This window comes from Lissotriton vulgaris, chromosome 10 (assembly GCF_964263255.1).
Source record: "Lissotriton vulgaris chromosome 10, aLisVul1.2, whole genome shotgun sequence".
Classification (NCBI taxonomy): domain Eukaryota; kingdom Metazoa; phylum Chordata; class Amphibia; order Caudata; family Salamandridae; genus Lissotriton; species Lissotriton vulgaris.
Window position 1 is genome coordinate 954,255,931 of NC_141698.1, and position 14,994 is coordinate 954,270,924.

The 14,994-nt window shown below is 43.9% G+C and overlaps 1 protein-coding gene across 1 annotated transcript in view; it reads left to right on the forward strand.

Annotated features, from left to right (window-relative positions):
• The first annotated feature begins 312 nt into the window (after positions 1 to 312).
• PLXDC2 (plexin domain containing 2) overlaps positions 313 to 14,994 on the forward strand; it is a 1,375,592-nt gene continuing 1,360,910 nt past the window's right edge. The window contains exon 1 of the mRNA XM_086941957.1: positions 313 to 904. Within this exon, the coding sequence (XP_086798083.1) occupies positions 814 to 904 (91 nt within the window). The 5' untranslated portion in view covers positions 313 to 813. The remainder of the gene's footprint in view (positions 905 to 14,994) is intronic.

The window sequence follows — 14,994 nt, forward strand, 5'->3', positions numbered from 1 at the left end:
GAATCATAAACAGAAGACATGTAGTATCACAGTTATGAAACATCTCACATCCCTATATTTTTGAACGAGATTTGATATGAAAATGTTCAATTTAAAGAGGGAAGGTGAATCCGTGTGAAAAAAGGAGTGAGCTGCTTTTGCTCAATCCGAGATTTTGTTATTAGTTCGTGGGCGTTATCCTCTTCTTCCTCTGGGAAAGTCGGCATCCATCCGCTGGAAGCTGCTGTGAGGTTGCTCTTCTCGTGCGCGCTGCTCGGTGTTTAGGAAGTAAACAGTGGGCAGTGGCAGGCTGCGGAGGGGCCGCCGCTGCCACAAGCTATGAGACGGCTGCTCAGGGAAGCAACAGCAGCGGCTCCCACGCGACACAGCCCGCCCTGGCTGTGCGCCTCGCCCTCTGGGGCTGCCTTTGGAGAAGCAGAGGTCGGAAAGAAGACCAGCAGCAGACCCATGTGACACACTGGCCCCGTCCACCCCTCCTCCGTGGATATTGGGCAGCGCCGGCGCTGCTGCAACCCATCCTGCTCTTATCTTTCGGACCGCGAGGAATCGAAGTGCGTGCCATTGGCAGCCGAGGCCGGGGTTCGTTAAGTGTCCTGGAGTGGAGTGTGTCTTGTTGCACGTGTGGACTTGGCAGAGGAGGTTGGATAAATAAAGGAATGCAGCGCTAGGATGTGCTTCCAGGCTGGTTCATGAAATCGGAGCAAAGGCAGCGGGGACTTTTTTCCACTCCTTTGGAATTGTTTTCATTCTCATTTTTTGTTTTGGAATATTTTATTTTTTCATTTACTTCAACCACTGGAACGCACTGGGAGAATGGCGAGACTAAATAAGTCTAACTTTATGCTGGGATTTTTACTTCTGTGGCACATTTCAGGAGACCTGTGTAGTGGAGAAGGCACCGATGGTAAATATTACCTACTTTCCATGAGTATGCGTGCACTCGCACTTTTCAGACGTCTAAAATCACTGCAGCCATTAAAAAGTTTGAAGATGCATTAATGATCTATTTCAGAAAGGTAATAATAATACGCACGCCTGCTGGTCCATTCGAAAACACACTTGGAAGAAATGGGTGTCTGCGGTGTTTTAGAAGCATCGATTTACTGTGCATATTTTTACACGATACCTCAGCTTGTCAAGGTTTTGCAAAATATTGCATATATGTTGGGAGCATGTCACTCGAAGTAGTGGGCTCTCGTAGCGCCTATTCATTCAGCTGCCCTGTCATTTTCCTGCCCCCGCCCCCACATTCTGCAGGACCGGGCTGCTGCACCCGCGCGCTGGCGGTGTGGTCCTTAGGGCGCGCGCATTCGGTACCTGTCGGACTCTCTGCGTTCCCAGGAAGTGCCGCGCGCTGTCCAGTTCGCATCCCATGGTTCCTGGGCAGCATCTAAGTTGCTCAGATCCTAATTAATTGTCCCCACGGGGAAGCGGTCCTGGCCGGTGTCCGGATGATCAATGGCTTTTAGTGGCAATGTGTTGGTGTGTTTCTCCAAGGATCGCTGTAATTGAATATAAATAGCAAATGCCAATCAGGCGAAGTGCTAGCCGGATGAAGGGGCCCCGAGCTTCAATCACGGTTAATTCACCCCCCTCTGAAGTTTGGGGGCCACTTCGTATGATTTTTTTCAGGATGCAAGTGCAGGCGGTGGGGGGGGAGGGGGGAGTTGGGGGGGAGAGTGGAGTTGGGGCAGTATTTAAACTGTATGCGTCGTACACCTTGAACTCACACTTTACTTATATATATATTTTTATCAGTACTGCTATTATGTATGCAAAGCTCCCCTCCCGAAGACAATTCTGCTAGGCAACTGCTTTTCGTTGGGAGGTTAACACTTATCTTCTGATACCAAAATATCAGTGCTCGACTTTTCTCATTGCGGGGCTTACTAAATTCATAGGGGCAGATGTACAAGCCCCTTGCACCACTTTTGCGTCACTCTTAACATGGGAAAATTGACTCAAAAGTGGCGCAAGGGGCTTGTAAATCTGCCCCATAGTTTAGTTGTGGTGCTAACTCGTGGAGGGATTATCACTGTGTCTACTTCTGAATTCTATCTTGTCACTCCCAGGTCGCGAAAAGTAAATGGGGGCGCATAAGCTCCACCCATACCACTACCAGACTCCGGAACTCCATTCCAATATCACTAAAAAAAGAAACAAATCTGTTAAAATTCAGAAAGGGTCTAAAGACTTGGCATTTTAGAGGGTGAGTCCAAGTTATCCCGACCCAATTTAATTGATCTGATGGTAGCGCCTAGACTCTTCAGCGCTGTATAAATGCCTCATTTCATTTTTGTTTCATCATGTGTGATTTCCTGACATGGGGACGTCTGTTGAAGCGCAGACCACACAAACCTGAGCACACTGCACTCACATCACCAGACCCACCACAAATGTGTTCATCATCTCTTCTATGGTGAGAAATGTGACTGGCGGTTCCCACGTGTATTTTTGTCCATCGACGTTTAGAACAGTCTAATCTGCATGGTAAAAGTTAGTTATCTCTTCATCCGGCTGCATGTCTATCTGCAATATCTGCCATGCACGGGGCCCTTCAGCTGCTTCTGCAAAAACGCAGCAGTTGCAAACTGCCTTGAAAGGTAAAGCGTTATCAGACTTCAGCCCTGATTCTGCCACAAACTCTGAAGACCATAGGTGGGAATATGTGGGGCCATGTTGGATAGGAAGAGCTGGATAAAGTGCTGAAGACATTAGCGTGCATCCATCAGCGAGTCCCAATGAGGCATTCCTACATAAATCCTGAAACATGGTGCCAGGTTGCCCCGCTGCACAAAGGGTCTCCAAGGACTCGGTGACTGCACAGTGCCACTCTCCATTGAGGCCACTTAGACGCCAGCACTGGCAGAACAAAGCCGGGCGCACAAAGCCTCAGAGAAGAGAAAAAGACAAGTCAACTTGTCAGGTCCGCACAAGTCTCTCAGCGGGTGTTGTGAGGCTGTGTGTGTGTGTGGCCAGAGGGGGGGGGGGGGGGGGATGCCTTTTCATGTGTTTCTCTTTTTTACGAAGAAGTGGTACCCAATGGTACAAAGGGAGTGAATGCCGATATAGACTTTTAATGATGATTCAGATTATGCGTGCATGGCTGCAGAATCACAAAGAGCGGCCCAGCTCCGCCTATACGGACGGCCACAGAGTCCAGGAGAGGTGGCCCGTGGCTTTCTTTAACGTGTTTCAGTCATCTGCAGTTTTTTACTAAGTCGTTTTCCTGTTTTATTTTTATACTGCCATTAAAGGGATTGCAGAGGTTCAGGGAAATGCAGACCTCCCTAGTGCACCTGTCATGTATCCGCACTTTTTTTTTTACACATCTAATCACTGAATTAAGGTGGTGTAAAGTTCATATTATTAGTACAAGAAAAGGTGAGCCCTCTTTATGTTTTCTTTAACTGTCCCATTGTTGCCCTCATAAATGGTAGGTTTGTGGTATTTGACTTCTGTATGAGGATGTACACTCTGACACTTAAAATGATTTGCTGCGTTCATCAATTAAAAAAAATCATCTTCAATTGTCATGAGTTAGCATTTCACTAGGAATGCTCTGTAAGTTCTGAAAACGTTCAATAACTACACGCTTTGGCATATAACTTTGGATACGTATATGTATTGTTCCATTTTAACTTCAAAAGGCTCTTCCTCAGATCACTTTATTCTTTCTGACATTCATATGTTTAGATGTCGTTTTTTCACAAATAAAAAAAAAAATCCTTGCGAGTCTTTCTTTCCACATTGCACATGCTTCTTAAGTCCAGCAGAGGGCATACATAACATCTTCTGAGCCTAGTGACTTTTTCCCTATTTTTTTCCATCCCAGATAATCGAGAAAATGTGCTACTATGAAATCCGAGGAAGCCGGCTATTTTAGTGGTTAATCTTACTCCTATTGCCTAGTCTATCAATCTTTCATGCAGCAGAATGCAGCGAGCCAACTTGCTGTGCTGAGTGAAAGGGAACGGGCAGAAATGCAGCATATTTAACATTATAAGACGCGTTCCTGTCCTTTCCTAGAGCTGGTAAACTTTTGGCTGACTAGTTCCAATGTAGGCATCATTGCGTCATGTTGCAAGGATGCTTGCGTTGTAGTCAGGATTGTTTATGTGCAGGAAGGTTTCCTGAGAGGCATTTTCCTATTTCTACGTGGGCTGCAGAATGCAGCACACATAGAGGAAAAACGAGGAGAAATGAAGAAATATCTCCTCGTCACACCTCACCTGCGGAGGTGTGGCATTTTGATGCATTCACAGGTCTGCCACTAATGGCAAATTTGTGAATGTGCCAAAATCCACGGATGGATGCGTGGGAACACTCACGATCCATCCATGGGACACCTCCCTAGGGCAGCGTAACACAAAACAGCGATTTGCACTGTATTGCGTTGCTCTAGATTTATGAAGCCATCCTGGGCCACGCATGGTGGCGTTGCTTGCCTTGATAATTCTCACTTGGGTTTTGTATCGCCATTGCGTCCCTTGATAAATATGCCCCCAATATTTAAATGCCGAGACTGGCATACTTTATTGGTGAAACTAAATGGACCCTTAAAGACATCAATTTCCATCTTTAATAATATTTGTATCGATATAGCTCTGAAATGTCTAGGATACCAATATTCTTACTTGTGTTTCTTCCGGTCTGTCTCTTAGCACTCTAGGGGCCAGTTTTCAAACATTTTGCGCTCTGTTTGTGTCAGCACAAATCTTTTCTTTAATTATTTACTTTCCAGGGCAAAATGGGTGTGACATAGGTGGCTCATGGGCCTTCCTATGCAGCTACCCATGCTCTTTGATACCAACCCATATCTGCTGACATTAGTAGACAAGGATTTGTCAAAAAAAATTATGCTTTTATAGCAGGAGTTAAACAGGAAAAATGCTTTTATTTCTCCTACTGTTTCCCAGTTTGCTTGTGTGATGCACAGTGCAGCACGCATCCAACGTGGGAAACATTTCAAAGTTAGCCTCACATAGTATTTTGCACTGAAAGGGGCCCCTTCCAGTACAAAACTTATGCTAGACTCACGCACACACCCTTGCACTATGACCAACCGTGTGTGTGTGTGTGTCTGTGTGTGTGTGTGGGTGTGTGGTACTCAGCCAGTAGATTTTGCACTAATGCTAGGGAGAGGGGAGGCGAGTGACAGACAGCTGTAGATATGGTGCTGTCCTTCTCTCTCCCTCTCATGCAACCCAGCTGAGTATTTTTGGGTGCTGCGGTGCATTGTGTGTAAATTTTGTAAATCTGGGCCTGGGATTGATAAATTAATAAACAGTGGCAACTCAGAACCATGCAGCAAGATTTGTGTCACTTGAATGCATCTTTAAAAGTGAGCCTTCTAGCTCAAAAGAGGGTGGTTGCAGCCCAATTCAATGCACTATGCCGACCCTCTACGTTTCTGGTGCGCGTAATGTCCACTGACCTCGCACCACTTAGGAACTTTTTGCTGAGAATGAATATTAGTGGGCCAGGAGCTGGCTTGTGACTTCTAGTCAAAAGGTACAAATGCAGGGAAGAAGGCCTGCTCACAATGCAGATTTCCACCTCATCATTGGAAATCACAACCTGCTGCTATTGTGACCCGAACTACAGAGGTCATAATGCAACAAGCGATCCTCTGAGATTTAGAGGTCGAGAGAGCGTGCACCGTCTGTGGACAGCTATCCGCTCCTCACAATGCCTACAGCATGCACAAGTGAGCTGGTAGCTTTCCACACTGTACACACTGACTGAAATGCTTAGTACTGGGCTTCAGCTGGCAATAAATATTCCATGTTCTGTGACCCTAAAAGTTGTTAAACATGGTCATAAAACACATTCGTAATTCGCAAGAGATACCGTTTGATTCCCCATTCCCCCTGTGATGCTCATGGCATGTAATGCAATTTCTTTCAACAATCAAGCAGGCTTTATTTTCTTGAGATTTTTAATATAAATGCTGCAGACTATGTACTGCTGAGCGCATTTCCGAACTGTCACACGTCCAAGTACGCTCAAGGCACTTTTTTCAAAACTGCACATTTTTACAGTTCTTGCTGAATATTTGTCCAATGAGCACACAAAAAGCTGACAACCTCATGTAACGTTTGCCCACACGTGTGCGTGTTACTTGTTACGCTGTCACATTTGAGAAGCGTGTCTGAATGCTTTCTCTGTTGTCTTTAAATAGTGTGAAAGTATCAGGTGGATGCTAGACACTTCTCTGAAAAAACATTTTGCGCAAAATGGAAGTTTGAACAGAGCAGAGTTCACCAAGTGTCTGACACCGAGGTACTGTTCATGGCAGATTCCCCTCGAGGTTTGATCTCTATCAGCGTGTCGTTTCACTTAATGTGGTACCTTACTTCTGAGACATCTTTCTTAACTCTTACTGTCATTGCTGCATCTCACTGGTTTAATGCAGTCTTTATTCTACTTGTATTCTCGTAATGCTGAAAATATAAAACATTGGTTTATATTTGCTTGTTAATTTGGTAGTAACAATGGGCCCGATTCACAGAACTAACTTTAGACAAAATACTAAACTTACTACTTTTGGTATTCACAGAAATTAGGATTTTGTCTTAAGTTTGTCTTAAGACAGACCTAAGACAGACTTAAATTATGATTTTGTCTTAAGTCTGTCCTAAGACAAACTTAAGACAAAATCCTAACTTCTGTGAATACCAAAAGTAGTAAGTTTAGGATTTTGTCTTAAATTAGTTCTGTGAATCAGGCCCAATCTTATTACCTTCTATTTCATATGTGTTATGTTCCAGTATTGTAATTTTGTAAAGGCTTTCGTTGTTTCCATTAATAACTGAAGATTTCAAGGGAGTCACCGTTCTTAAAGGGCCACCCCAACGTTTATTTATTTTATTTATTTATTTAATGCATTTCTATAAAGCGCGGACTTTACCCGAAGGTGTCAGAGCACTGTACAATAGAACCAGTTACGTTACATGAGAGAACTGTTACAGGAATGGAACAAACAAAAATAGCATACCATAGAATGAAAGCGACGCAGGCACAAGGCACACAATCTCAAGCACAGCAAGCACAGATTGTACAAGCAAAAATATGAATATATATGACACATTTTACAATGACTAAAGAACTTCCTGGTGAAAATAGCAGGTCATAGAATCAAAACAACGCAAGCGAAAGGAACAGAATAACAAACGCAGCAAACACAGGATGTACAAACAAAAATATAAATATATCTGACAAATTTACAATGACTAAAGAACTTCCTGGCGGGGTCTGAGATGGAGGGAATTAGTTCTGAAAGTGTCTTTGGAATAAAAGAGATTTGAGGTCCGCTTTGAAGATCTGGATGGAGGTGATGGCATGGAGCGAAGGAGGAAGCGAGTTCCAGATTTTCGCCGCATTACCTGAGAACGATTGTGCCATCAGTTTTTCCCTTTTGAAGGAGGGGGCTCGAGAAGGAACTTTTCCACATTCCGAGAAGGTCTTGAGCCTCCAGACAATTTCAGTTTATTCGCCAGATAGCGAGTGGAGGAAGAGTGCAAAGCTTTGTGGGGGATGCATGCCGTTTTGTAGATAGCTCAGGCCTCGATGGGAAGCCATCGGAGAGAAGACAGTATAGGAACGATGTGGTCACTTCGTTTGGACCCGGAAATGAAGCGCGCTGCTGAATGGAGGACGGATTTGAGGGGGAGAGGTGAGATTTGGGAAGGCCAGTCAGAAGAGAATTACAATAATCCAGTCTAGAGAGAACTAGCGATTGGACCAAGGTTTTTAGGTCATTCTCCGGGAAGAACTGACGAATCCCCCATAAAAGGCGCAGCTGATAACGCGCGCTCTTGGCTATGGAATTGATGTGTGAGATTAGGTTGAGTCTTTTGTCAAGTATGACACCTAAGGATTTAGCACAGCCTACAATGATGGGTTTACTGTTGAGTAGATGCAACTGATCCGTCCAGGATTGAACAGGAGGCGGGGAGAGAGAGCTAGATAAGAGAAGGAATTCCGTTTTGGAGGGATTGAGAATGAGTTGGTGCACTAACATCCAGTTGTGAATAGCATCGAGAGTAGAGCTGAGTAGTGAGAGATCATGAGGGGAAGACACATTGAGGTAGATTTGGGTGTCATTTGCATAGAGATGGTAGAGGATTCCAGATTTGCTTAGGAGGTTCCCTAATGGTTCCAGATAGAGATCAAACTGAGTGGGAGCAAGGATAGAACCTTGAGGGATGGCTTGACCAACCACCAGTGGAGACGAAAGACTGTTCGCAATCTTAATCATTTGAGATCTGTCCGAGAGGAAAGAGTACTGTGCCTTCCATGCTCATTCTCCATTGAAGAATGTTAAGGAGGGTGTTGTGATTAGCAGTGTCAAAAGCTGCAGAGAGGTCGAGAAGAATCAGAAGGCACAATTCCTCCAAATCGAGAATATGCAGCGCAACATTGATCACTTGCAGCAGGGCTGTTTCAGTGCTGCAATTTTGAATAAAGCCCGACTGGAACATGTTGAGGAGATTATTGTTCATAATGTGTTGGGAAAGTTGTTTTGCAACACATTTTTCTGTGATCTTTGAAAGAAAAGGGAGATTGGTGATAGGGTGAAAGCTATTAAGGTCATTTGCATCTGCAGAGGGTTTTTATAGAAGGGGGTAACCTGTCCTGTTTTGAGTACAACTGGGAGGGATCCTTGACTGAGGAAGAGATTGACTAGCCTGGTCCAGTAGGAGAGAGTGTTAGTATAGAAATCAATGGCGATGTCACTGGGTATGGGGTCAGAAGAATGGTTGGAGGGTTTGGTTTCGCGGATGCATTTGAGGAGATCATCCTCCGAGATGGCGGCAAAGTTCTGCCATGTGACCAAGGATTTTCGCTCCTCAATGGGGGTGGGGTGGGTGACCTGTTCCACCAGAGATTTTACCTTTTGATCAAAGAATATAGCAAAATCAGTTGCTTTCTTTGAGGCATCCTCAGGCTTGATGGTTTGGGGAGAACAACTTGGGTTTTTGATGAGGTCGAAAAGTTTTTTGGGTCTGTTTTTAGCTGAATCGAGGAGGGATCTGAAATGTGATGTTTTTTCTTGGAAGATGTGCTTGTGGTATTTGGATCTTGCTGAATGTAAAAGAGAGAGGTTGGGGGTGGATAGAGATTGTCTCCAGTGCTTTTCCAAGATTCTAAGGTTTTTCCATTCATCATAGAGAGCTTTGTTGAACCAAGGAGCTGATGGGGTGGGTCTTTTCCTTTTGCTTTGGAGAGGAGCAACCTTGCCAATTTCGACTTCAAGGATTGAGAGGCAAAGGGGAATGAGATCATTGGCATGCGTATTGGGGTCTAGACTGGGAAGTGAACGCATAGCAGAATCGGATCACTGAAATAATATCGAGGGACAAAATATCGACTTGCAAAAATATCGTGGACAAAATATCGACAGTCAAAATATCGAGTTTGTATCTACAAACAGGTAAGTACAAAAATATCGAGTACAAAATATCGTTTACAATAATATAGTTGTAAAAAATATCGACTTTATTAAAAACAGTGTTAAATTAAATTAATATTAAAATTTGATTACTAAAATATACTTAAAAATACTTACATTAACTTAAAATAATTAAATAATAAATGAAAATAATTTAAAAAAAAATTTACAATCTTATTTGTTAAAACATATATATATAGTAACATACTATAATTAAATAATATACTGAAAAGTGACCCTGAACCCTAAAAATACCCCTTTACCCAAAAACCCAAAACTGACCCTGAACCCTAAAAATACCCCTTTACCCAAAAACTGAAAACTGACCCTGAACCCTAAAAATACCCCATAACCCAAAATTAATTAATATTATTTAATTACCAATTAATTATTAATTAACAATAACAATAAAGTAAATATATCAGCACATTAGCTGTAACTATTTTAATTTAATAATTAATATTATTTTTTCACAAATAATTAATTAACAATAACTTAAAATTATATATATATAAATAAATTACTCTAATTAATGTAATTAACTAATTAATATTATTTAATTACCAATTAATTACTAATTATAAATATGTACAAAATTATAATAATTAATTAACTAATTAATATTAATTAATTACCAATTAATTATTAATTAAAATATTTACAAACATATATTAATTAATTAATTATTATTAAATTACTCCCCACCCTTATCCCCTATTAACCCAACATCCCGCTCCTAAACATTAACTACAATTTATATTACTATTATTAATTTTTTATATTTTTTTTAACCTTTTTTCTACATATTATTGACATTTTTTACTTTGACTATTTATATATATTTTGTCGATATTTTTGTACTCGATATTTTTTTATCATTATTTTAATCGATATTTTGACCAACGATATTTTTGTTATCGATATTTTATTATTATCGATATTTTTAACTCAAAATTTTGTCTATTCGATATTTTGGAAACGATATTTTGTCTGTGCACCAGCAGAATCACATAGAGTCTCAAGATCAATGGGGCATATTATCAAGCCTGTGCGCTAAAATTATCGCCGCTTTATCGGCCGAAAACGGCCGATAAAGCGGCGATAATGGGCTTGATATTATGCTCTGTGGAATTCCAATCGAAGCCCATGTTAGATGTCTTCACATCTAACATGTGCTTCGATTGGAATTCCATAGAGCATATTATCAAGCCCATTATCGCCGCTTTATCGGCCGTTTTCGACCGATAAAGCGGCGATAATTTTAGCGCACAGGCTTGATAATATGCCCCAATGTTTTTTGTGTTGCAGAACCACATAGAGGCTCTTATAGGTTGGCCGAGAGTTAAAATGTAAGAGAGAGGTGAAAACAGAAGGGAATGAGGAAATGGTCAGACCAGTCAACACGGATGGGTGAAGCAGTGGTAATCTGGTCTTATTTGGATATCGCAAGGTCCAGAATTGAGCCCTTGGTGTGTAATTTCCGAGCATTGTTAGGCCAGATCGTTAGCTGAGAGAAAGGTTGCAAGCATGTTGGCAGCCGAGTCTTCCATGGAGCCCCAGTGGAGATTGAAATCACCTAGGAAGATCTGCTTGTCACTTTGTGAATATTGGTCACTAATGAAATCGATGAATTCCTCCATGAAGGAAGAGCAATTCCCAGGCAGGTGGTAGATGGTATGGAACCTGAAGGGAGAGCCATGATGAACTTGGAGTTCTAGGGAACTCATTCAAAGGTGAGATAGAAGGTGGTGGGAAAGGCTTTGATTTGGAGGGCGTTTCTGTAGATAATCGCAACACCTCCCCCGATCTTGCCTGTTCTGTCGTTTCTGAGGATAGAGTAGTCAGTAGGTAACAAAAGATCAAATGAAGTGTGAGAGGAGTGATTAAACCAGGTCTCCATAAGAAAGAGCATGTCGAGATTGTGGTGAGTGATAGTGTCAGAGATTTCCAGTTTGTGTTTGGTTGCAGATCTGCAGTTATGGAGCATACAGTGTAGCTCTGACACAACTGTTTTGGTGATGTGAGTGTCTGGACTGATAAAGGGGGATAGGGATTAGATTCTTGAATGAGGGTGCGCCTTGAGGGGGAAGCTGGTAAGTTCTGACGGAAGAGATGGCAAATTGAGGAGAGTTGTTAGGAGAGGCTATAGGAAGGGAATTGACATTGATGGTCTTGTAGGTAGCCAATAAGTAGGTGATGTCTGTGGGAGACAGATTGTGGTTGGTTCTATTGGGGCGTGGGAGCAAGGAACTCCTCAGGAGGTTATTTGGGGAGGGGGATACCTTAGCACATAAGAGTGAAATGGAAGCTTCAAGCTGGGAAATGGAAGAGATGAGAGAATCAAGTTTAGTTTCCAGAGAGAGGTGTGTTGAGCACAGAGTGAAGGGTGGCTTAATGGTTAAGGGAGAGAGTGGCCTAGGCGAAGGAGGACATGAGGAATTGGGGGACAAGGAAAGTGTTGGGGTGCGAGGGTCGAAGGTGGGGGAGGAAGTGAAATAGGCAAAGGTGGACAGTGGGCTGTGGGGGACTGGGGAGAGAGATGTGATGCAAGGGTGTGAGGTGAAGGAGGACAGTGGGCTGTGGGGGACTGGGGAGAGAGATGTGATGCAAGGGTGTTGGGGGGAAAGAAGGTGATAGAAAAGAGTGAATGGAGTTACTGTGATATTTTTACTGGTGGTGAGCAGAGGTGAAGAATAGAGATCATACATAGGAGGAGAAAATTACGAAGTAGAAATGGATGGCTGGAGGAGGAGGAGGGAAGGAGTGGGGTTATGGGAAGGCCATGGATATGATGAGATGAGAGGAGAAGGGCCTGAACAGGTAAAGGAGGGAGGGAGGTCAAAGGGAGGCTACAGGAGTGGGGAGAAGAGAGAGGGTGCAGGCCTGGTACCATGGGTAATGAAAGGTGAATGTAGGGGTAAAGGCACCAGGCAGAGTGGGGGGGGGGGGTTGAGCAAAGTGAAAGTTGTGGGAAGAGTGAGGGACTGCGCAGTCAAAGGGAGGGAAGAGGGAGTAATTACCAAGAGGGGAAAAAAGGTTCTGAAGCATAGGGGAGAATGTAAGATGTGGAGAGATAGAAGGTGTGATGTCAGTGGGAGGGAAGATGATGGGATTACCAATAGAGGAGGCAGGGATGTGAGGCATGGGAGGGGGTAGAAAAGGTTAAAGAGAGTTGGGAGATGTAAGAACAGAATTGAGGGTACGAGGAAAGGGGAAGAGTGGAGAGGGGTGTGGAGAAGAGGGGAGGGAGGGGGAGGGTAAGGCAAGTTGATCGGTAGTTCAGATTGTAAGAAAGGTGGATTAAATAGGGGGGAATGGGAAGAAATAGGGGAGTTAGGGGGTGGGAGAAGGCAGTGGAATAATGAGGAGATGCAGGATGTAGAGGTGAAGTGGGGTGGAAAGCAGATGAGGTAAGGGGAAGGTCCAGTTGGGAAGTTGGCGGAATGGGAGGGGAGGGAACAAGAGAAGGGGGGATAAAGGGTCATCCTGTGACTCCCGGGAGAGCGGTCTGAAGGAATTTGTGGGGGTCAAGGGGGGAGAAAGTAGAAAAGCTAGAAGAAGAAGAATTAGAAGAATCTAGAGAGATATTAGTCGCAGGGGTGGAACAAAGGGAGTGGAAGATGTGGTCAAAGAGAGGGAGACAGGAGTCAGAAGCTTGGATCATGACAGTGCCATTGTTATAAAGTGTAATAGAGAGATAGCCATTAAAGCGAGCGGAGGGAGACATTTTTAACCCCTTCCCATGCAGGAAAGAAGAGGAGGAGACGTTGAATGAATTGGAGAAGCTAGAGGACCAGGAAGGGATGCCAGTAGTGAAGAAAATTAAGTTATTTTTAATCTTCCCTAGGTGCCCATTATAGAATTTGTCAACAAAGAGGGAATCTGGAAATTGTTCAATGATGTTATGCTTGAACCATTTAGCTTGTGCTTTGGACATATAAGGGGGATAAATTATTTTGAAGCAATTCATTCCAGACTTAATTAGACTGGAAGCCATGATAAGGAGAGGAGGCGAAGACATGGTGTGGAGGACAGAAAAAGGGGCCAAGAGGTAGTGATGGCGCAAACAGGTAAAATAAGAGGGGTGCGCAAATTCCAGAAATCAATGAGAATAAAACTAATAGGAGTGAGGTCAAATCAGGACCAAAGGTAGATACCCGACAAGGCTAGAAACAGGTAGAAAGGCACAGGGGAGAAGCCGCATTGAATCATGTGTGCATACCTCTTTTGTTTCTAATAGAGGAAGAGGATGTACCAAAATGGAGGTTGCCCAATCAAAGCTGGCCATCAAATATTTGAAAGCATTCCTCTTTCTGTTCTAAGCACTGCCTGGTGACAAAGGCCTCCATCTTAGGGTCAGGCATCCAGGTTCTGGGCATGGAGGCCTGGGTGGGGGAAAATAACATGGATGGTTGGGGTGTGGAAGCACCACAGAGGGCACTTCAGAAAGTATGCGAGTAATCCACAGTAATTCAGTTTAAAACCCCCAATCACCCCCTCTGTGAACACAATGTCTGAAGGGGCAATAGAGCGCTGAATCTTCTCAAAGTACGCATCCGACCCCTCCAAAAAGAATGGAAAGCAGCACAGATCATTCCCATTCGGAAAAATATTAAGGCTTCTATGGATGATGTATCCAACTATCGCCCCATTCTCTAATCCCCTTTTGGAAAAGCATATTAACAAACATCTATCCAAATTTGTCAAAGCCTCAAATTGTCTCGATATCTCTCAATCAGGCTTCTGAGCCAGGCACAGGCATCTGTCCTGGTAGGTACTGTATTCACCCTCCAGCGGCAGCGCTCCCCTACACCAGCCCCGATTGGCCCCACCAGCCGCAGGCACCTGCGCCACCCAGATGGCACAGTCAGAAGGAGCGTGTTCCCTGTCCTGTATAGAAAGTGGCTGTTCTCTTGTCTGACCTTTCTGCGTGCTTTGGCTGTTTGTGAATTGACTGTCTGATTTGTGAGTGACAGGGCTGGGGGAATCCAGGAGACAGAATGAGTCTGCCCAATGTTAAATAGAGCGATCCGCATCTAGTTCGGAGGGAGGAGTTGCACCTGGGATCTGAATAGGACTGTGCCTGCCCCCCCCCCCCCCCCAGTGCTGGCTCCACCCCTTGTGGTGCGTCTGATGTCTCTGCCCTGCACTGTGAAAGGAGAGAAGGAATCATGTCAACAAAGTGCTCCAGGGCTGTGCTTTCCCTCCACAATGCTGGCTCCACCTCCTGCTGGGCGGTTGACAACTCTGCCCCTCTTTCTGAAAGGAAAAGAGAAGCCAGGAAAACAAAGTGCTCAAGGAACACCCAGAACTGGTTCAGACCGGGCTCAGAGCCCTCCTGCACAAAGGGAACAAAGACTTTTTGGGGTATAAGTGTAGGACCCCAGACCACTGAACTTTAGATCATCCTGGAATCAAGAAGGAACCTCTGCCAAGGAGAAAGCTGGAAGATTGAAGAAGGAAGACTGTCCTGCTGTTGCTTTGCTGGACTGACCTGCAGTTGCTTTGCTGCCAAGGAGAGGGGAAGGACTTTGTTG